General features: G+C 46.9%; 1 protein-coding gene across 4 annotated transcripts in view; it reads right to left on the bottom strand.

Moving 5' to 3' along the window:
• The window catches only part of LRRK1 (leucine rich repeat kinase 1), a 135,355-nt gene that overhangs the window by 45,255 nt on the left and 67,941 nt on the right, over positions 1 to 22,159 (bottom strand). For 3 of the 4 annotated variants that reach the window (XM_073653372.1, XM_073653373.1, XM_073653375.1), the window contains 11 exons: positions 15,858 to 16,021; positions 15,519 to 15,656; positions 13,664 to 13,785; positions 13,458 to 13,534; positions 13,254 to 13,383; positions 13,016 to 13,128; positions 12,722 to 12,936; positions 1,673 to 1,837; positions 1,354 to 1,526; positions 805 to 925; positions 27 to 186 (listed from right to left, as the gene is read on the bottom strand). In XM_073653372.1, the coding sequence (XP_073509473.1) occupies positions 27 to 186; positions 805 to 925; positions 1,354 to 1,526; positions 1,673 to 1,837; positions 12,722 to 12,936; positions 13,016 to 13,128; positions 13,254 to 13,383; positions 13,458 to 13,534; positions 13,664 to 13,785; positions 15,519 to 15,656; positions 15,858 to 16,021 (1,578 nt within the window). The remainder of the gene's footprint in view (positions 1 to 26; positions 187 to 804; positions 926 to 1,353; positions 1,527 to 1,672; positions 1,838 to 12,721; positions 12,937 to 13,015; positions 13,129 to 13,253; positions 13,384 to 13,457; positions 13,535 to 13,663; positions 13,786 to 15,518; positions 15,657 to 15,857; positions 16,022 to 22,159) is intronic. The other variant, XM_073653374.1, reaches the window with a different exon arrangement.

The raw sequence follows: 22,159 nt of genomic DNA, 5'->3' as shown, positions 1-22,159 counted from the left end.
AAGGTCTTACTAGCTGCTTTTCATACCTGCTTGCATGTCCTCATAGTCTCTGATGTCATTCCCAGGACTCTGCTCTATGATCTGCTCGATCTGCTCATCCGTCAGATACTGTACCTCATCCTCATGGACTCTTATCTGCTGTTCCCTCAATACTGCTTCCTGCAGGTTCAGGTAGCTTTTAGGAATCTGTGTCGAGAAAATAAAAAAAAAAAATTAACTTTTAGGTGAAATGCAGATCACACAACCACGGGGATCATTCTACAGTAATGTAACTTCCTAAACCGCCTCCCTGAGGACTAATTCAGGTTTCTCTTTTTAACATAGGACATTTATCATTGATAGAACACAACATAGATCCATTACAGTCTATGGAGCTGTTCACGCATCCATGTTCTTTGTGGACAGAGTGTCTCCAACAAAATAAGATGAGACGTCCATTTTTGAACTGTGTAACAGACCAAACTCTACAATGCAAGTCGGTGAAAAACCCGCACAGCACACCGATACAGGTTACATCCAAAAACTCTCCGATTTTCACTGACAGCTATGAGAAGCTTTAGGAACCTCCATCAGTTTTTTTCTACAATCCAGAAAAACTAATGAAACACTGATGGTAAAAACTAAAACACCGACAAAACACTGATGATCCAGCACAGTGGTGGAAATATCAGTACAGATTTTTGTAGTGAAAAGTCATCTTTGGGCACAGAGGTATGGCCGAGTTAGTGTATAAAAAATGACAGAAGAAAACAGAGGCAGAAAAAAGCAATAGAATAAAGTGTTAAAATTGATTTGCCAACTTACCAGCCTCCCAACCAGTTTCTGGGACCCAATAGTGCTGCCCACATCTTTCATATTGCAGGCGGCACAGAATATAAGATGTCGTAAACTTTCCAGGCCTTCCAGTGTCTTACAGGAAAGTTCACTGGGAACAAAAAAAGAAAAATTACAAATATTAAATGCAGTTATCAGAGAACAATATAACCAATAAACCATGCAATGGGGCATGTGGGGTGCACACTCACTACCAGATCTTCTCTATATATAGATGACCATATTAATAAAATATACATCACACAAGAACATTGTGTGCTGAACATTTACCTATATGGATGATCCAATATTAGAAGCTCAAAAGAAGAAAATGCATTTTATGGGGTTTTGCAAGGTCAATCAGGAAAATGTCTACCAATTCATGAATATTTTATTCAGCCCTGTAATCCTAAGCTAATAAACTATTAAAGCACTGCGGTCAATTATACTCCCATCGGCTAAAAGATTTAGATTAGAATCTAAACGAGCGCAGAGTTAGGCAGGGTGCACTAAGGACACAGAACAAGAAGCAAGGCTCACTGCAAGTGCTTGACGGTAATATCTGGGAATCCCGTGGCTCGAGACCCAGAAGGAGAGCGGCAAAGAGCCAAAACATAGGCACGAAGAGTGGCGATTCTCTCTAAACGGAACTTGGTTTCAATGAAGTCCAGATGTGTCCCAACTACGAGAACGACAGCATTTGGGGCTTTCGCCTAAGGAAGAAACAAAAAAAAATATTGTCATTTTATTCTCTTGCATTGATATGTAACTAAAATGAATAATATCCAAGATAAAGTAAAAAAAAATGAGCTGGAGTATAACTGCCACCATCCTAACTTTTACAATACTTATTCCTCACCTCAATGTTTAGCAGCCAGAACTGAAGATTAGATACGGCTTCCTCCCCCAGAGCCAGGTTCCATACCACGATGTACAAGGCCTTGTCGGTAAAGAAGCACTGGTTCACTGCTGACATTGTAGATGAACCTCCCATGTCCCAGACATGAAAGTGCACAGAATCAACCTACGTAAACAAGAAAAAGCCATAAAAGATGGAATAAAGCAATTAGTACATTGCACCAGACTCTTCATCTGAAGCGTCATGAGAACTTGATCAAACACAATGTATTTTTGGTCTAAACGCCATCGATATGCAGGAATTCCCATTAATACATTTATCATCTAAGTATATAATATGTGATAAATGAATGATCGCTGGGAGTATGATTGCTTGGATCCCCACTAGTGAAGTGGTAGTGTGCATGACTGAGGGAGCAGTTCTCATCAGTGCCATAGAAGTGAATGCACTACAGCTCCATTAACACAGGAGACTTTTGGACCGTTGTTCACGGGATCGGAGGTTGATTGATCATCTATACAGTGGACAAGTTCTAGAATTAAAGCACAAAGATTAGGCAGATGTATGAAGAGGCTTGTGCGGATTTTTTGAAGGATATTTCTCACTAAGACCAAGGTAGAAATGAAGGTCTTACATATGTATGTGCCCCTCAGCCTCAAGGGTGAGCAGAGCAGGTCGCATGAATTGTTTTATAAATTGAAAAAAGCTCATTACAGAGTAATGACATGCCACACTGAGCACTACCACAAAATGCACAAATCATCTAATGAAAGGCTGTGGAAACGTGGACGAGACAGACTTAAAATCTGACAGATTTATCAAACCGCATGAACCTGTCATGGGTGTGTCAGAAGTGACAGACAGTCGCCCTGCAGTTGGTTGCAGGAGATCTCTACGTTTGGCATTACAGACACCTTCTTAGAGGCTGTCTCTCTAGGACCCAGCGGCTACCATTCTCTGGCTAATTAACACCCTGGCCTGGGTGTATAAATACCTGCTGTCTGCTAGAGGGAGGTGCCAGCGATACTCACATTACCCTTTGTGAAAACTCGGAGCAAGTGCATTACTTCATCCTCTCTGGAACTATGAGGATGGGTGTTCATTTCTCTCTAGTGTCGACTAAAGCTAAGCTATCTTCCCTTGTTTGTTCCCCCTTGTTGTCTTTAGTGGTCAGTGGGGATTGACTAGTGTTCATCCCCCTCCCTTCCCTAGCCAGGGCCAAACGCCAGGGAAAGACAGGGCGAGGTTCGCGTGCAGCAACTGGTGAAGAGCCAATACAGGGATGTTAGTGGAGACAGGGTGACACTAGATCAGCCTAGGAGGTCTCCACTCCCCACTTTCCCTAGAGTCTGGGCTCCCTTTCCCTCTTCCCTTTGTGTTGCACAAAGTCTTTCCCACACCTTGTGACGCACCCCTGGGCCTTCGTCGCGCGGCATCGCGCGCACGGGAGCTTACCCGGAGCCGGATCTGTTGAGGGTTGTAGTCTCGTGGCGGTGACCCGGTCCGTGCCCAGGGAGTCAAACTGAGCGGCGATGTATTAGCGGTAGATGTTGGACGACTACGCCACCCGTTGAATGCAGCGAAGGAGCTGCCGCTGCAGGGCAGACCGCTGAGGCCGGTGGTAGGATTGTGCAGCGTGATAGTATCACCCCCAACGGGAGGGGTATGGCCTCAGGGCAGCCGACGTGGATGATGGGGGTAGCAGGAATCACTCAGAGACGATGCGGTGTAATTCAGGGTCTTTACTGGTGATAAAGATAGACCCTCCCGGAGTACTGGCTAGCGATCGGGGCCTGGTCAGTCCTTGAGCAGATGGGATCTCCCCTGGCCAGGCGGAGTTGTAGGCCTCCCAAACTGACTGTACTCTTCTGGCTACCTTGCTAGAGGCGGGTATAAGTAGCCCACGTCCCTGAGTGTACCGTGTGGTGCTCACCCGTATGGCCGGTGACTCGGGGCCTTCTAGTGGCGTCCGCTCCACGACGGCGGTGCTGGTCCCACGCGTGTGACCGTGCCTTCGGGTTTCTTGGCCAGAGGACCTGAAATCCCCTGCCGGGCGGTTTCTGCTGCTGGGTAAAGATTAGTCCCCACAGCCTCGGACTCCGGGTCCGGTGATAGCTTCTCAGTCAGGGCGAGCTCTGCAGCTGCCAGCCCCTGACTCCTTATAGCACTGCTCCCACAGAGCTCCTGATGTTCTTTTCCTAGATCTGCTTCTCTTCTCTGTCTCTACTTCTTCTCTACTCACTAACCCTGCCTCAGCCCTAGGTTTATATAGGGGAAGTTCTTCCCCTCCCAGGACTGGGCAGGAGGTGTGGCATGCACAGGATCCCTGACCAAGAGACCTCCCACCTGCTCTCAGACATAACATTGCTGTTACTGTGGAAACCAGACCCCTGGGGTGCCACATTCCCCCCTAGTGAAATTTAGTACTCCGGGACTAAACATATTTTTAGAAAAACATAACAAGGTATAAACAATAATAATACAATAAGAAAAACACAAAGATGGTTACGGCGTGTCCGCAACCGGGTGCAGTCTTTGAAGAAAACAAAGGTGTCCATTTCACCAAAACAGGGAGACGTAACCAGGTAGGGGTCTGTCCTGCCCCGAGTCCTTAACAGTCTTTTAGTCCATTCCTGGGTTACGCTCCAACCAATTGTACAAGGATTCCCGGTAAATCCACCAAGGACTCCTAAAAATAACTAGAAACACATAATTATTTACAAGTAACAGACAGGTGACCACAAATAAAACAATTTAAACACTTCAAATCCTCCAACGTGCGGGTAACTGGCCTCTAGTGGCCTTAGTGGACCTACGGAGTTGACTGTCTGGCCCTGAATTACAGGGTGTAGGAGCTGTCAAGGATAAACTGGGCAGCTGTCTACGGGCTCTTTGGCTCACTAGGGGTACGGCAGGCTCACTATGAGCAGAGGGTTGATCCTCCTGTTCTGCTTGTGTGGAGTCTGCTGCCTCCTGGACCGGCTGCTCTTCCAGCTCTACCTGTTGCTCCGTAGGCACTTGGGATGCTGGTTGGAGGAACGTGAGGACGGGTACCACAACTGCACCATTGACTTGAGTCCAGGATCGAGGGAAGTCTCCGAGCACAGTACTAACCATATCTTCCCTTTCCTCTACGGGTCGAGGGTCTTCTTGCTCTCCTTCTGGGTTCCGTAGCTGTTCGGGACACTTCTTCAGGTGATCCCGGGATACAATGGCTGTGGTTTCCCCTCCGTCTTTACTGATGGTACAAACCTTTGGGTTGTCGTGGCTTGAGGGCAGTACGGTGTACGGGTCCCTCTCCCACTGGTCGTCCAACTTGTGGAGCCGTCTCTTCCTCTTCAAGACCTGCTCTCCGGGTACCAGGGGAACAGCGGGAGCATACTGGTTGTAATTTTTCTCTTGTCTTTCCCTAGCGAGACAGAGACTTCGCTCCACGCTCTCCTGTACTTTCCGGTACTGCTGCTGCCTCTCTGTGTCCCAGTCTGCTTCCGGTGAAGTGTCCTCGGGTGTCAGGACTCCCATCTCCAGGTCCACAGGTAGCTTACCAGGCCTTGCCCTCATTAGGTAAGCCGGGGTACAGTTGGTGGAACCTACAGGGATGTAGTTATATAGGTCCACCAGGTCGGGCAGCTTCTCAGGCCACAGACTGCGTTTTTCCAGGGGCAACGTTTTCAGAAGATCCATTACCACCTGGTTCATTTTCTCACAAAGTCCATTAGTTTGCGGATGATAGGGTGTCGTCCTTATCTTCCGGCAGCCATACAGATTGCAGAATTCCTGGAAGACCTCCGCTTCAAAGGCAGGTCCCTGGTCCGTCAGCACTTGGTCCGGGTACCCGTGTGGACGGCAGAAGTGCTGCTGGAAGGCTCTAGCTGCTGTTTGAGCTGTTAAGTCCTTAACGGGGACGACAACCAAGAACCGGGAGTAATGATCCACAATGGTTAACGCGTAGACGTAGCCACTTCTGCTTGGGGTCAGTTTTACATGATCCAAGGCTACCAGTTCCAACGGCTGCTTGGTGACAATGGACTGAAGGGGGGTCTTCTGGCTGGCACGGTCCTTCCTTCTTGGGTTGCACGGGCCACAGTCTCTGCACCACCTCTCGATGGTTCCCCTCATGCCTACCCAGTGGAACCGCCCGCGCAGCAGGAACTCCAGCTTCTTCCATCCGAAGTGTCCAGCCCCGTCGTGGTATGCCTCCATCACCATGGCTGCGTCTCTTCGTGGCACCACTACTTGCCAGATTAGTTCATGCGTCCGGGAGTTAACCATTCTGCGGCACAACTTCCCCTTGTAAAGGAACAGTCGACTCTTCTCAGCCCACAGTTGTTTGGCTTCCTCCGGAGCGTCTGGGTCAAGGCGGGCATCTGGCTGAGTGAGCATCTCCTTCACCAGTCGGACGGCAGAGTCACTGTCTTGCGTTTCCTCCCAGTTGTAGTGAGGCAAGGGGTTAAACGTAGCGGCTTGCTTACTCCTTACCCGATGGGAATACTGGATAGTCCCATGACGGTGGAACGCGGGGAGTTCGACTTCTTCCAATCCCTCTGGATCTTCTCCTACGTCCGGTAGGTTTGGCATCCTGGACAGGGCGTCCGCGTTGGTATTGGAGCGTCCTGCCCGGTATTTGATTGTGAACTCGTAGTTGGACAGACGGGCCATCCATCTCTGCTCTAGGGCACCGAGTCTTGCCGTGTCCAGGTGTGTCAACGGGTTGTTATCCGTGTACACGGTGAACCGGGAAGAAGCGAGGTAGTGCTTAAAGCGTTCGGTGACTGCCCACACCACTGCCAGGAACTCTAGCTTAAATGAGCTGTAATTCTCAGGGTTTCTTTCGGTGGGTCGCAGTTTTCGGCTAGCGTAAGCGATTACTCGTTCTTTCCCCTGCTGGATCTGGGACAGTACGGCTCCTAGCCCGATGTTACTTGCGTCGGTGTAGAGGATAAAGGGCTGGCTGTAATCCGGGTACGCCAGGATTTCATCCCCCGTGAGGGCCATCTTCAGCTGGCGGAAGGACTCTTCTTCTAACTTCTCCCATTTGAAGGGCGGCTTCTGGTTCTTGGCCTTCCGGGACTGGCCTATCAGGAGGTCCTGCATAGGAGCTGCCTTTTTGGTGAAACCGGGGATGAATCTGCGGTAATAGCCTACCAACCCGAGGAACTGCCGCACTTCCTTTACACTGGAGGGACTTGGCCATTCCTTAATTGCGGTGATCTTATCAGGGTCGGGAGCCACTCCGTCAGCGCTCACCACGTGTCCCAGGTACTGCACCTTTGGTTTTAGGAGGTGACACTTGGAGGGTTTTACCTTTAGGCCGTAGTTTGCCAGAGCTTCGAACACTTCCGCCAGGTGTTTCAGGTGGTCCTCATAAGTCTTGGAATATACGATGACATCGTCCAGGTACAACAGGACCGTCTCGAAGTTTCTGTGGCCCAGACAGCACTCCATTAATCGTTGAAAGGTTCCTGGTGCGTTACAGAGTCCGAACGGCATGCAGGTAAACTCGCTAAGTCCCATCGGGGTGGTGAATGCGGTCTTCTCCCGGTCCGCCTCTGCTACAGGAACCTGCCAGTACCCGCTAGTGAGATCCAAGGTAGAGAAGAAGTTAGCAGATCTTAAAGCAGCCAAAGACTCCTCTATCCTTGGTAAGGGGTACGCATCCTTGTGTGTGATACGGTTGATTTTCCGGTAATCTACACACATCCTCATGGTGTTGTCTTTCTTTTTGACTAAGACTAGTGGAGCTGCCCAGGGGCTACAGCTATCCCTGATCACCCCAGCCTCCTTCATGTCCCTAAGCATCCCCTTGGCGTGTTGGTAGTGTGCAGGGGGTACGGGTCGATACCTCTCTTTTATGGGAAGATGGTCTCCCGTGGGGATGTGGTGTTCTACCCCCTTGACTCGCCCGAAGTCTAACGGGTGTTTACTAAACACTCTCTCGTACTCTTGAACCACCCGATAGACTCCCTGTCTCTGGTGTGAGGGAGTGGAGTCAGTACCCAAATGTAGTTGCTGACACCAGTCCTCCATTGTTTCCTTAGAGCCGTTACTTTCCTCCGGGGAAGATGGAGGCAAGGGTTCTACGGACTGTATGGAATTTTGATTGATGGTATACAATTTGGCTAGCGTGGCATACCGGGGCAGGTACACTTCCCTCTTCCCGATATTTATTATGCGAACGGGCACCCTCCCATGGCGTACATTGACCACCCCCCGTGCTGTCAAAATGGTGGGCCTACTGTCTGAGTAAACTGGTTCTACCATTGCCTGGTAATCTCTACCTCTCAGACCAATAGCTGCCCGGCACCAAATCATCATTTCACTTTTTGGGGGCATGGCAATAGGAAAAGGGTCACACATTCTTACACTACCAATCTCACCACCGGAGAGTTCTATCTGTTGCCGTCGCATCAGTGCCCGGATCTCTTTCTGGAGCACTCGCTGCTGGCCGGAGCTGGCGTTCTTGGCAACCTGCTGTAGAAGGAAAATCACCTCTGCAAGACAATTTTCAATTACATTAGTTCCTAGAGTTATCTTTGGGTGACTCTCGTGCTTGTCAATGTCTACAATGATCAGTCCCTGTGCCGCCAATTCGACTCTACCGATTTTAATGGTCACCTCTTTAAATCCAATCTGTGGCACGGGCTGACCATTGCTGGCGATGATACTCAAGTCGTCGTCAGGGTAGCGGGTGATATCCGAGTCATTCCAGTACTGCTTGAAGAGCACGTACGGGATAGTGGTAACCTGTGACCCGGTGTCCAGTAGGGCACTCATGGGGATGCCATCCAGTACCACAGGCAAGACTGGACGTCCTCCCACATATTTGTCGCGCCAGTTCGATGGGCCTGGTGATCTTTTTCCTGGGGTTTGGCCCTCTACCCCAGGTTGTGCCAGTTTAAAGGACAGTACCTTGCCATATGTCCGGGTTGATTGCAGCGGCGGCAGATGGGTTGTCCGTCCTCGTTGTATCGGTCGCTGGGTCTTCCTCTGGCCGGTGGGGTCCTCCTTGGTCGACGCCACGGGATGTCCTCCGGTCCGGATGCCAGCTGGATCTTCCCTGGAGTGGAAACCTGTAAAGACTGCACAGTTCGGGTTAGCGCGGCAACGCTTTTAGCTAGCTCTTGGACCTGATGGTGCAGGTCTGGAGCCGGGTCATTGTTCAAAGCCTGCGCATCAGCTCCCACAGGCCCTGCCGACAAGGGTGCCGCCTCCTGGTGGTAAGTGGTAGTGGGGCGTCTGTGGGTCACAACGCCACCTGGTGCCGGTTCTCGGAGCACCCGGATGGCTCTGTCCTTGAACTGTGCAAATCCCAGATGAGGGTCCTGTAAGGCCATTGCCCGCAACTGGGTTCGGTGGGCATTGCAATATAAACCCTCTATAAATTGTTCAGTCAACAGCCTGTCCTCGTCTCCCACGCCGTCAGGGTCGGTCTGCTTAATGGCTCTCAGGGCCTCTTGTAGGTTCAGGGCATAGTCCCTTATACTCTCGTGTGCTCGCTGCTTGCACCCGTAGAATCTAAGCTTGATCTCGGCTGAGGTGCGGGTATCAAAGGTGTCCCTCAGCCGGGTTAGTATCCCTGCAACAGTCCTTCCCCCAGGTGGCCAGGACTTTACCTCCCTTTGGGCTGCCCCGGTTAATTGGGCCACCAGGATGCTCACTTTTTGCTCTTCTGTGAGGGGATACACCTGGAAGAGGCTATCCAGCTTTTCTCTGAAGTCATGCAGGGTATGTGACTCCCCTGAGTACTGGGGTAGCCAGGCCGCTCCCGGGATATAGGGCATGGTGAAAGGCATGACTGCAGCAGCGGTGGCGCTGGCGGGGGTTGAGGCAGTGAAGCTCTCCTCCGTATCCGACATCTTCCTCCCCCCTAGTGGACCGTGGCCTACCTTGCGATGATCCTCTTCCGTAGGCCGCGGCTCCGCAGTGGATCGTCAGGGTTGAGGACCTTCCGTCGCGCTCCTGTGACGTCGGCGTCTGCTGGGCTCCTTCCAGGACCTTACGCAACGTCCGGACGTGAGGCGGGGCTTCAGTTCTCGCGCGCTTTCGGAGTCCACGCCCCTCTTCTTCCCGCGCGGCGTCTTCAAGATGGCGTCCAACGGCGGGAAAACTCCACGGATGGCGGGAAGAAGGCAGAAGATGGCGCCGGATGGCGGGAAAACTTCGCGGATGGCGGGAAGAAGGCAGAAGATGGCGCCGGATGGCGGGAATCTTCACCACTGGTAAGTTTGAACAGTCTTTTTCAGGCACGCAGTACCCGGTGGTTGCGGGCACGAGATCCTGCCGACTACGCCAAAAGTTGACGCACCCCTGGGCCTTCGTCGCGCGGCATCGCGCGCACGGGAGCTTACTCGGAGCCGGATCTGTTGAGGGTTGTAGTCTCGTGGCGGTGACCCGGTCCGTGCCCAGGGAGTCAAACTGAGCGGCGATGTATTAGCGGTAGATGTTGGACGACTACGCCACCCGTTGAATGCAGCGAAGGAGCTGCCGCTGCAGGGCAGACCGCTGAGGCCGGTGGTAGGATTGTGCAGCGTGATAGTATCACCCCCAACGGGAGGGGTATGGCCTCAGGGCAGCCGACGTGGATGATGGGGGTAGCAGGAATCACTCAGAGACGATGCGGTGTAATTCAGGGTCTTTACTGGTGATAAAGATAGACCCTCCCGGAGTACTGGCTAGCGATCGGGGCCTGGTCAGTCCTTGAGCAGATGGGATCTCCCCTGGCCAGGCGGAGTTGTAGGCCTCCCAAACTGACTGTACTCTTCTGGCTACCTTGCTAGAGGCGGGTATAAGTAGCCCACGTCCCTGAGTGTACCGTGTGGTGCTCACCCGTATGGCCGGTGACTCGGGGCCTTCTAGTGGCGTCCGCTCCACGACGGCGGTGCTGGTCCCACACGTGTGACCGTGCCTTCGGGTTTCTTGGCCAGAGGACCTGAAATCCCCTGCCGGGCGGTTTCTGCTGCTGGGTAAAGATTAGTCCCCACAGCCTCGGACTCCGGGTCCGGTGATAGCTTCTCAGTCAGGGCGAGCTCTGCAGCTGCCAGCCCCTGACTCCTTATAGCACTGCTCCCACAGAGCTCCTGATGTTCTTTTCCTAGATCTGCTTCTCTTCTCTGTCTCTACTTCTTCTCTACTCACTAACCCTGCCTCAGCCCTAGGTTTATATAGGGGAAGTTCTTCCCCTCCCAGGACTGGGCAGGAGGTGTGGCATGCACAGGATCCCTGACCAAGAGACCTCCCACCTGCTCTCAGACATAACATTGCTGTTACTGTGGAAACCAGACCCCTGGGGTGCCACATTTGCGTGACAGAACCACTGATAAATCTGGTGCATTTTAAGACTCCATAATCTAAGTCTGCACTGTCTAAAGCCACCCATTGATTCCCGCCTTCATTTTCATGACATCTTGTGTGAATTATGTATCACAATAAATGTTCGGTAGACACTTTCCATTATACAACTGATTATGCAATACATTTTTTTATATCTACTGTACTAGGGTCATAGACCCCATCTTATGTGCACCTACCTTTATAGCAGTGTTACCCAAACGCCAGTCTTTACGGCCCCCCAACAGGTCATGTTTTCAGGATTTCTGATGCCTTGATAATTCCATCACCTGTACAATACTAAGGAAATCCTGAGAACATGATCTGTTGAGGGGCCATGAAGACTGAAGTTTGGGAGACCCTGATTTATACCATTGAGAGCACTCCAATTTAACTGGATAAAGCCCCATATACACAATAAGCAACAGTTTGACTGACTGCCATCTCTTCAGACTCCGCGGTACAGAGGAAAGCTTCAGACGAACACTCAGCTGTTCCTTTATGACTGAACCAGGGGAGCAACAGCTCAATTCCCATTGGAAATAGAACATGCTGGATCCATCTCTCCCACAACATCATCATCTGTTAGGGGAAGACTCTTAATGCCCCCATATATATCAGACTATGGGCCAATCCCATTGATATCTACAGGTTTGAACAATTTTAGTCTAACATGTATGGGGGGGCCTTAACAATTAGATAGTACTTGTCTATATGCCTCACTTTGCTTAAAAGGGTTGTCCTACGAACGAAAGTTTATTGATTAAAATTGATCTTGGAATAATAACTTCCACAATTGAATGTGTTTAAATAAAATGTTCCTGTGCTGCGATAATCTTATAACTGTGCCCCTGCTGTGTACTGTGTAATGGCTGTGTCTGACTGTGCAGGAACATGGTCTGATCATACCACAGCTCCTGGGCAGGGGAGGAAGCAAGAAAGAGTATACAGACAGGGCAGCATGGGGTCCTAGCTGATTCTTTTTGTGAGTTAAAACATTTCACTGCCAGTTTTTAAACAATGTATACAATGAAATAATCAGCTGTGATCCCCTACTGAAATATCTGTATACTTTTTTCCTTCCTCCCCTGCCCAGGAGATGTTGTATGATCAGACCATGTTCCTGCATGGTCAGACACAGCCATTACACAGTACACAGCAAGAGCACATTTATAAGATTATCTCAGCACAGGAACATTTTATTTAAATACACTCAATTGTGGAAGTTATTATCATTCCAAGAACTATTGATTAAAATGAACTTTTGTTCGTGGGAAAACACCTTTAACTTCTTTTGTCTAATATCAGCAATGATAACAGGACAGTCATGAAAACCACCAGACAGGCAGGGATCCCACTAATTGAGCAATGGATCTGCCATACGAAAAACCAGACAGGAAAGTCTATAGGATTCATCATGGAGGTATGGAATTTCCCAAAGAGATCGCTAGGTTGTTATCATTAGCTACATCATTAGCCAATGTGTAGACAGGATAGATAATATTACAGCAGAGCCAAAACAAGAGACAGGAGTGTAGGTCAGGGCAGGCACTAAACAGAGGTGATGTTGGACAGGCTAAGCAGAAGAAAACAACATTTAAAGTAATGGGACCCACATAACCAGTCAGGCACAGGGAAAGGCCTATATAGAATGGAAAGCACAGCTTCAGAGCCAGGGATCTATGAAATCTCTGGGTCTGTCCCCTTAAGAAAAATGGTTACCTTTGCCTTAGTCCCCACAGGTTTCTGTAGCTCCCATCGGGTAGTACGTATAGTACTTTCTCCTTGCATCTGCTGGGACACTTTTCCAGTCTGTAGGACCTCAAAAAGGGTAGATTTCCCTTGGCGTGGTGGTCCAAGAATGATCATCTTGACAAGGGGGCACCTCTCCGCTTTCCTCAGCTGAGCGCGCAGATATGCCAAGATGGTCACTGGTCCTTCACATAAGAAGATGTGTAAGCAGACGTACTGCCGTACATTTATATGGGGGTTATCAGTGGGCAATAAGCCACTTACCCTCTTTCCTGATCTCTGCGGGTAGGTTTGTGATGTTCAGGTCTTCAAGGTCTAACTGCCATAAAGATGCTAGCTGGCCAAGTTCTGGAGGAAGCTCTCTTATTCCCGGATTACTATATAAGAAAATAAGGAGCCACTGTGACAGAGATAGAAACTTTGGAAACGAATACAGAAGTATTGCCCGGCAGCTAGATCGAGGCTGGATTACTCAGGGTGCTACACCTACTCCATCACTTACTTCCCCAGGTAGAGTTCTGTAAGGCTCTTCAGCTGGCACACCGACACTGGGAAGGCATCTAGTTGATTATCATTGAGGTACAACACTTCTAGAGATTCTTTCAGACATGAAGGAAACTCCACAGAAAAACCTGGAGCACAAGAGCTCGACATCAGCAGCCATCGTATTTTACATATCACTTTAATCTTATGTTTATGTATGTACCTGGATCAGTCCCTGTTCGTGTTCTAGATCTGGTCGAGAAAAATAGCATCCGCCTTGTCCTGATCCCATCCTCATTTCTGCAGAACCAGTGAATAAAGTTTCATATTACAAATATTAGTGGCTATATAAAGGAGATTAGTAGTGTTAATGAGCGAAGCCATACATCTACATCACATTAATACTGTATCAGAATATTTATTTCAGACCTGACCAACCTTCCCAGCTGGTTCTTGGATAAATCAAGACACTTGAGATGTCTGCAGGTCCAGGTGTCAGGAGGTGGCAAAGAAAACAGTTGGTTTCCAGACAGCTTCAAGTACAGTAAAGTCTGGGAATCAACCAGCAGAAACACAGATAAACTTTTACACAGGTTATAACTACTGTAAAATTAGATAACCCCACCAGTTCTTTTTCAGCAGATATACATAACGAAAGAGCACTTCATAAATCCGGCTTTAAAGAGTAACTCCCGTTTTAATTTTTATTAAATCAATCAATAATACACATGAAAACAAGCCACTTTATAATATATCTCAACAGAGAGATCTGCTTCTTTCTCTGCCAGAATTAATCAGTGATTATCAAAATTTTCAATTCAGAGGTAAAATCTGTATTCAGTGAAGACAGACTTTCCCCTTACTGAGATAGGAGATGGCAGCTGCTATTGATAAAATTGTATGTAGATAGGAGGAGGAAGGATATATATATATTACAAAGTTGCTTATTTTCATGTGATGTATTGATTTCTGAAATAAAAATTAAAATTATGGTTACACTTTAAAGTTTCTTTTCCATGCAAATACTTTTATGCCCAAAAATGACAAAAGTATTCTTGGAGAGATACGTTTATTGGCTAACCAGAAAAAATATATTTGCAAACTTTCAGAGCCAAACTGCCTGAGGAAGGAGATGCTCTGCTCTGAAAGCTTGCAAATATATATTTTTTCTGGTTAGCCAATACAGGTATCACTCAGAGAATACTTTTGTCATTTTTGGGAATAAAAGTATTTACATCGATTTTTCTGGCTAACACGGTACCACAATATAACTTTTTATTGTACATAAAGTTTATTTTTCAAAACTATTGGCAAACTATATACTTAGATCACCCCCTTGTGGTCACGACAGTGTACTACAAATTCAAAAAAACACTACTGCATATTTTTCCTGAACTGCATTATGATGAGCAATTCTGCTACAATCAGTAGAATAGATAGAATATACAGACAGACATACTGGTGCTCAGGATTTAAGATATTGAAGAATAAAATCTCAGCATTATGTGGAAAAAATGTAGTAAAATTAGTTTTAATGGAAAAAAAAGCATCTTTGATATACTGCCCCTAAGTATTTTATGAATCGTTTTGGAAGCAACTACTATTTTGCTCATGGTGCCCAATGAAATTCACCATTTAAAAGGGAGTCTGTCAGTAGGCTCAACCCTACTAAGCTGTAGGGTTTATATGTAATGAGCTGTTCAGATCTATGAGCAGGACACTGATCTGCATGAGAATCTGCTTCCAGAGATTATTTTTAATAAAGGCATTAACACTGTGTGAGACGTAAATAACACAGATCAGCAGAACTGAACTTTATCTCTTTATAAGCATGTTAGCAGCTGCAGCTCTCACAGCTCTGCTATAACCCTGTCTCCTGTGAGCTGGCAGCTGAGAGGAACCTGCAGATGTGTCAGGTATAATCACACACAGCTCTGCAGTGAGATCAGGAGAGCAGAGAGCGGCCATCATAAATCACACTGGTAACGGCCCCTCTTATTTGCAATAATCTCTCCAGTTTATATCAAAAAGGTCAAAAATTATTCTCTGCAGTCAGATTCTTAAGCAGATCAGTATACGGCGCATAGCCCTCAACATCTTATTTACATATAAGAAAAACATGCATGTTCATATACAAGGCTTAGAAGTGTTGATCCTACTGCCATATTCCCTTTAATAAATAATTCTATATGAATTCATATATTTTTCATTTATTATTATTAATATATATTTTTTTACAACTGTAACAAACCAGTGTCATAAAACAAAAGGCAGGACGTGTTACCTCCACCTGGAACAGGTCCCTGGGCACTTCCCTCAGGGCATTGTCTGAAAAGTCTATTTCTAACAAGTGATTCCTCCAAAAGATCGTCAGGTTATCTGGGATCAGTTCAATACAATTTCTATAAGCTTTACAATATTTCTGAAAGAAAGTGAAGAATATGGAAAATGATTATATATGATGTACATTATATACAGAAATTATTATTATTAGTCGGCAGGGAGATAACAGATGGACGGACTCCCCAATCACAGAAGCAAGATGCTATAACACTCTGACGTCCTATCATAATAATACATAATATAATATAAGTATCATTCACTCGCTTCTGGTCTCACTTACAAGAGGGCAGGCCCAGGGCTCCGGGAAGATTTTGAGTTTATTACCAGAGACATTTAGACTATTCAAAGACTTGAAGCAGTGCAGGACGGAAGAAGGGAGCTCCAACAGCACGTTATCAGACACATCGAGATCATGTAGCCTCCGCAGACCAATCCAGTTCATTCCTACAGTTGAAATATTATCCATAAATAATCCATACACCATAAGTATTAGATGAAGCAGAACATTACTTTATAAGTGTCCTAAAAATTAAAGTCTCTGAAAGAGCAGCCGTCACCTCTACGGACATATCATATACACACACACCCGGAAGTGTTGTCCCCCTTGAAATTGTTCCAGAAAATGAAGTATTTCTCCCAGAAAATTATTGCAGTAACAAATGTTTTCTTAACTTGCCTGTTGGTAAGTAACAGGTGTGGGCAATATGAAAATCACCACACTAAGCATGGAGAACAGAAAGAGGAGAAGAGAACTTTGTGAGGACTTGAAAACCAAAATTTTTGAAAATATCAACAATCTCAAGGTGACAAGTCCATCTCCAATGCAAGATAATCAAGAAGTTTACAACCCATGGCACTGTAGCTAATCTCCCTGGACGTGGACGGCAGATAAAAATTGATGAAAAGTTGCAACGCAGAATAGTCCGAATGATGGATAAGCAGCTCCAATCAAGTTCCAAAGAAATTCAAGCTGTCCTGCAGGCTCAGGGTGCATCAGTGTCAGCGCGAACTATCCGTCGACATTTGAATGAAATGAAACACTATGGCAGGAGACCAAGGAGCACCCCACTGCGGACACACAGACATAAAAAAAGCTACACTGCAGTTGGCCAAAATGTACGTGAGCAAGCCAAAATCCTTCTGGGAAAGCGTCTTCTAAACAGATGAGACCAAGATAGAGCTTTTTGCAAAAGCACATCATGATACCATTTACCGAAAACAGAATGAGGCCTACAAAGAAAAGAATACAGTACCTACAGTCTAATATGGTGGAGGTTTAAAGATGTTTTGGGTTGTTCTGCTGCCTCTGGCACTGGGTGCCTTGACTCTGTGCAAGGCATCATGAAATCTGAAGATTACCAAAGGATTTTGGGTGGCAATGAAGTGCCCAGTGTCAGAAAGCTGGGTTTGCGTCCTAGGCCATGAGTCCAGTAGGACAATGACGCCAAACATACTTCAAGAAGCATCTAGAAATGGATGGGAACAAAGCGCTGGAGAGTTCTGAAGCGGTCAGCAATGAGTCCGGATCTAAATCCCATTGAATACCTGTGGAGAGATCTTAAAATTGCTGCTGGGAGAAGGCACCTTTCAAATGTGAGACCTGGAGCAGTTTGCAAAAGAAGAGTGCTCCAAAATTCCAGTTGAGAGGTGTAAAAAGCTTGTTGATGTGATGGTTATCGGAAGCGATTGATTGCAGTTATTTATTCCAAAGGGTGTGCAGCCAAATATTAAGTTGAGGGTGCCAACAATTTTGTCCGGCCTATTTTTGCCGTTTTCTGTGAAATTATGTCCAATTTGCCTTTTGTTTTTCTCATTTTTTTTTTGTGTTGTTCCAATACCCACAAAAGGAAATAATAAACATATGTACGAGTATAACAAAACATGTCGTATAACAAAACATGTAATTGCAATAATTTTCTGGGACAAATACTTAATTTTGTGGAACAATTTTAAGGGTGCCACCACTTTTGGCCATGATTGTGTGTGTGCATATATTATATATATATATGTAACATATTTTTCAGACTATAAGATGCACTTTTTTCCTCCAAAACTATGGAGGAAAGTGGGGGTGCGTCTTATTGTCCAGATGTACCTTATAGTGTGGCTGTGGCGGGGAGCGGGTTACAGGAGGCAGTAACCGGCTGCTGCAGCTAACACAGTGCCCGTTGTTAAAGAAAATTAATATTCACTGATCCCACCGTCCATAGTCCCTCCCAGCTCTGAAGCCAGTGCCTATAGGTGGGAGGGACTATGGGCATGTGGAGCAGTGAATATTCATTCTCTTTAATAGCGGGCACACTGCTAGCCGCAGCCGCCGTCTCCTGCAGTGGCTGGGTGATCATATTAAGGAAAATGAATATTCACTGGTCCCCACGCCCATAGTCTCGCCCACCTCTATGAACTGAAGCCAGTGCTGAGAGGTGGGTGGGACTATGGGAGTTGAGAGCAGTGAATATTCATTCTCTTTAATAGAAGGCACAAGTGATCGCTGAAGGAAGCTGGTGGCTGCGGCTAACAGTGTGCCCGCTAATAAAGAGAATGAATATTCATTACTCTACACGCCCATAGTACTGGGTGTGGGGAGCAGTGAATATTCTGACAGCTGACCTTGGTGGGTGGGGGATGCATGGCAGTGACATCATGTATTGCTTACTTGCTGAAATCAGCTGCTGGCAGCAGAACAGGACACCGTGCTGCGAGGGAGCAGAGTGAAGGTGAGTATTTTTTATTTTTTTACGTGAGCGGCGTGATGGGGGCCATGTATACCAGGATGGGGATGGGATGGAGGCCATGTATACCAGGATGGGGATGGGATGGAGGCCATGTATACCAGGATGGGGATGGGATGGAGGCCATGTATTCCAGGATGGGGATGGGATGGAGGCCATGTATTCCAGGATGGGGATGGGATGGAGGCCATGTATTCCAGGATGGGGATGGGATGGAGGCCATGTATACCTGGATTGGGGTCCATATATACCAAGATGGGGATATAAGTACAGAATTAGGGGACATTACCCCTACAACAATGTCAGTCACAGAACCCCCCACTTCAATAAGAGTGCGTAATGACCACATTTTTTGTTTACATTTTTTCTATTTTCCTCCTCTAAAACCTAGGTGTGTCTCATGGTCTGAAAAATAAGGTACATATTATTTGATTATCTTTTAACCTTTTGAAGTGCCATCTAGTTACTTGTATGTTTTGAGCGTGTACTATTATATATACACACACACATACATACATATACTCTTTAAAGGATTATTCTTATGTTCGCCATCTGGCACAATTGCATAATACTTGTTAAAAAAAAAAAAAAAAACTTTGCAAATTATTTATTATTAAAATCACTCGCTTGAGAATGGAGAGGATTTTTAAGTGTTATTGTTTACTGCTAACTACCTAGGTAACCAACCAGCACTTGAGTCTAGCAGTTGTGGCTAAACATGCATAGTTCTTAAAAGGAATTTGTCGCCATTTTTTTGCCACCTAAACTGACAGAGATCCTGATTCCAGAGATGTGTCACTTACTGGGCTGCTTAGTTTAGTTTGGATAAAATTACAGTTTTATCAGAAAGAGATTATCACTAGAGTACTAGTAAACCTGCTTCCATGAAGTCCTTTATATTCAAGAGCTCTGTATAACCCCATCCCCACTACCGATCTGCCTATACACATCTTTTAACAAAACTACAGCAAGAAGCCCAGTAAGTGACATCCCTGGAATCAAGGTCTCAGCCCTACAGCATGCTGCTCTCAGCTGGAGCAGCAAAACCGGAGGATAGATTCAATTTAAAAGTGGTTTCCAATATAGTTTCTTCTTTGAAGCTGGCTGGGATCATTGGAGTGCAAGGTTAGCTCACCACTGCTTAGTGCCCCTGCGCTCCTCCGATACTGAAGAGACAAAGCGCCTCTACTTGAAGCATTGGAGAATACACAGCTCAGGCTAGTGGTGTGAAGATACCACTAGACCAAAATGTAAATCAATCTGGATTGCACAGCCACCTAGCAAGCATAAAGCCTGAGAGCGGTGCACTCCTACAGAAGATGAGACAACCCCTTTAAGAAGAGTTCCACCACAGCTGTAGCACATACAATACAGTTCTATATAATTTAGCGCATATATAGTTGGTATCCTTTAAATTAGTTTTGGATTTATTTCTTCTATTAATAAAAGAGTATGAAACACGTATATTACTTACCAGTAATGTGTTTTTTCGGAACCCATGACGGCACAATGAGAGAGGGGATAAGCCCTTCAAGGACAGGAAACCATCAAGATAAAAAGGGTGGCACCTCTCTCCGCCTCAGTGGATTACAGAGCATGAGAGGACTCTCCGGTTAGAGCACATAATTTTATTAACCATAAACAAAATTTCACCCATGTGAATACTCAACACCCACCAACCGGAAGGTGAACACCATAGTGATAGGGAGGGAATGTAAAGGTGCCGTCATGGGTTCCGAAAAAACACATTACCGGTGAGTAATATACGTGTTTTTCTGTCACCCAAGACGGCACAACGAGAGAATTACAGAGAACTAGGTATGTAAGGGAGGGACCACAGCCTGCAGAACCCTTCTCCCAAATGTGAGATCAGAGGAGGCAGAAAGGTCAAGTCTATAGTGATTATAGAAAGTGGACTGAGATGACCATGTGGCCGCCTTACATATTTGCTCAATGGGCACATCCGCTCTTTCTGCCCAGGAAGCAGCCATGCCCTGAGTAGAGTGGGCCTTCAGATTGTTAGGAGGATCTCTGCCTGATCCCGTATAGGCCATCGTGATGGCTTCCCGGATCCACCTTGATAGAGTGCCTTTTGAGACCTTTGATCCCTTTTGGGAGCCCTGAAAGGAGACAAATAGAGCCCTATTCTTCCTCCATGAGCTTGTGGATGCTAAATAATGTATATGGCATCTCCTGACATCCAAGGTATGAAATCTTTCCTCCTTGCTATTTTTTGGTTCAGGACAGAAGGATGGTAGGGCTATTTCCGTAGACATATGAGATTTAGATACAATCTTAGGTAGGAAAGCAGGGTCTGGTCTCAAAACTACCCTATCGTCTAGCACCAAGGTAAAAGGTGGATCTGCAGACAAGGCCTGTAACTCACTAACCCTCCGTGCTGATGTTAAGGCCACAAGAAGTATCGTTTTTAGGGTCAGTAATTTTATGGACCCTGAGCTAAGGGGCTCAAAGGGAGAACCTGTTAACGTGTTTAGCACTAGGTTTAAATTCCAAGAAGGGACCCTTACTATAGGGGCTGGATTGGCTCTACTGCATGCCCTCACGAACCTGGAAATCCATTTGTTACCGGCCAGATTATAATTATAAAAGGCCCCTAAGGCAGAGATTTGGACCTTTAAGGTACTAACCGCTAGGCCTTTTTCCAGCCCTTTTTGAAGAAATTCCAAAATGGCCGTTATGGGAACCCCCCCCCCCAGGGAGAATCCCTGAGATGACATGAACTTCTTCCAGACTCTACTGTAAATTTTAGTAGTGATTGGTTTTCTACTATCTAGAAGAGTAGTAACTAGATTTGATGAGAAACCCAGACCCTCTAGCAACGACCTGTCAAGTTCCAGGTCACTAAGTGCAATCCTTTCACCTGAGGATGGAATATAGGACCTTGAGCAAGAAGGTCGGGAATCTCTGGAAGAATCCAGGGGTTCATGATTGACATGCTCTTCAGCCAAAAGAACCATGGTATCTTGGGCCAGAAGGGGGCTATGAGGACAACTCGAGCCTGATCCTTCCAGATCTTCCTCAACACTGATGGAATTAGGCACGTTGGGGGAAAGGCATAGGCCAGACTGAAATCCCATCGGCACTGGAAGGCGTCTACTACTAAAGGATTTTCCATGGGATTCAGTGAGCAGAACTTTTTTAATTTGCTGTTCTGACGAGTCGCAAACAGGTCAACCTCTGGAGACCCCCACATGGCCACTAGCTGGCGGAAGACTGAGTGATTTAGAGTCCATTCTCCCTGCAATAGTGGCCTGCGACTTAGAAAGTCTGCCTTCGTGTTGTCCTCTCCTCTGATATGAAGGGCCTTTAAAGAGAGAACTTTTCCTTCCACTAGAGAAAATATCCTCCGCGCAACTTGCATTAGTGATTCTGAGCGAGTTCCCCCCTGGTGGTTCACATATGCCACAGCGACCTGGTTGTCGGACAGAATTTTTATGTAATGTCCTCGTAGAAGGGGTAAGAAGCTGATTAGTGCCTTCTCTACTGCTCATAGTTCCCACATGTTGAAAGACTCCAGACTCTCTTCCTCTGACCAAGTTCCCTGTATCGGGTGGTTGTCTAGGTGCGCCCCCCACCCCCTGGGGCTGGCGTCCGTAGTAATGACTCTGGTAATTTGGGGAACCCAGGGGACGCCTGTCCGGAACGGGTTTGTCTTTAACCACCAATACAGTGACTGAATTACATTGTGAGGGAGTGTTAATCGGCCTTCCAGATGCCCCCTGAGGACGATTTCGTTCTTTAGGACGTCCCATTGTAATTCGCTTGAATGAAATTGAGCCCAGCATACTACTGGGATGCAGGAGGTGAGGGACCCCAGCAGAGACATGGC

Source organism: Phyllobates terribilis, unplaced genomic scaffold (assembly GCF_046119375.1).
Source record: "Phyllobates terribilis strain yellow unplaced genomic scaffold, ASM4611937v1 Scaffold_11__3_contigs__length_659146591, whole genome shotgun sequence".
Taxonomy (NCBI): domain Eukaryota; kingdom Metazoa; phylum Chordata; class Amphibia; order Anura; family Dendrobatidae; genus Phyllobates; species Phyllobates terribilis.
Note: the sequence above shows the minus strand (reverse complement) of the source record. Positions and strands in the feature narration are given on the sequence as shown.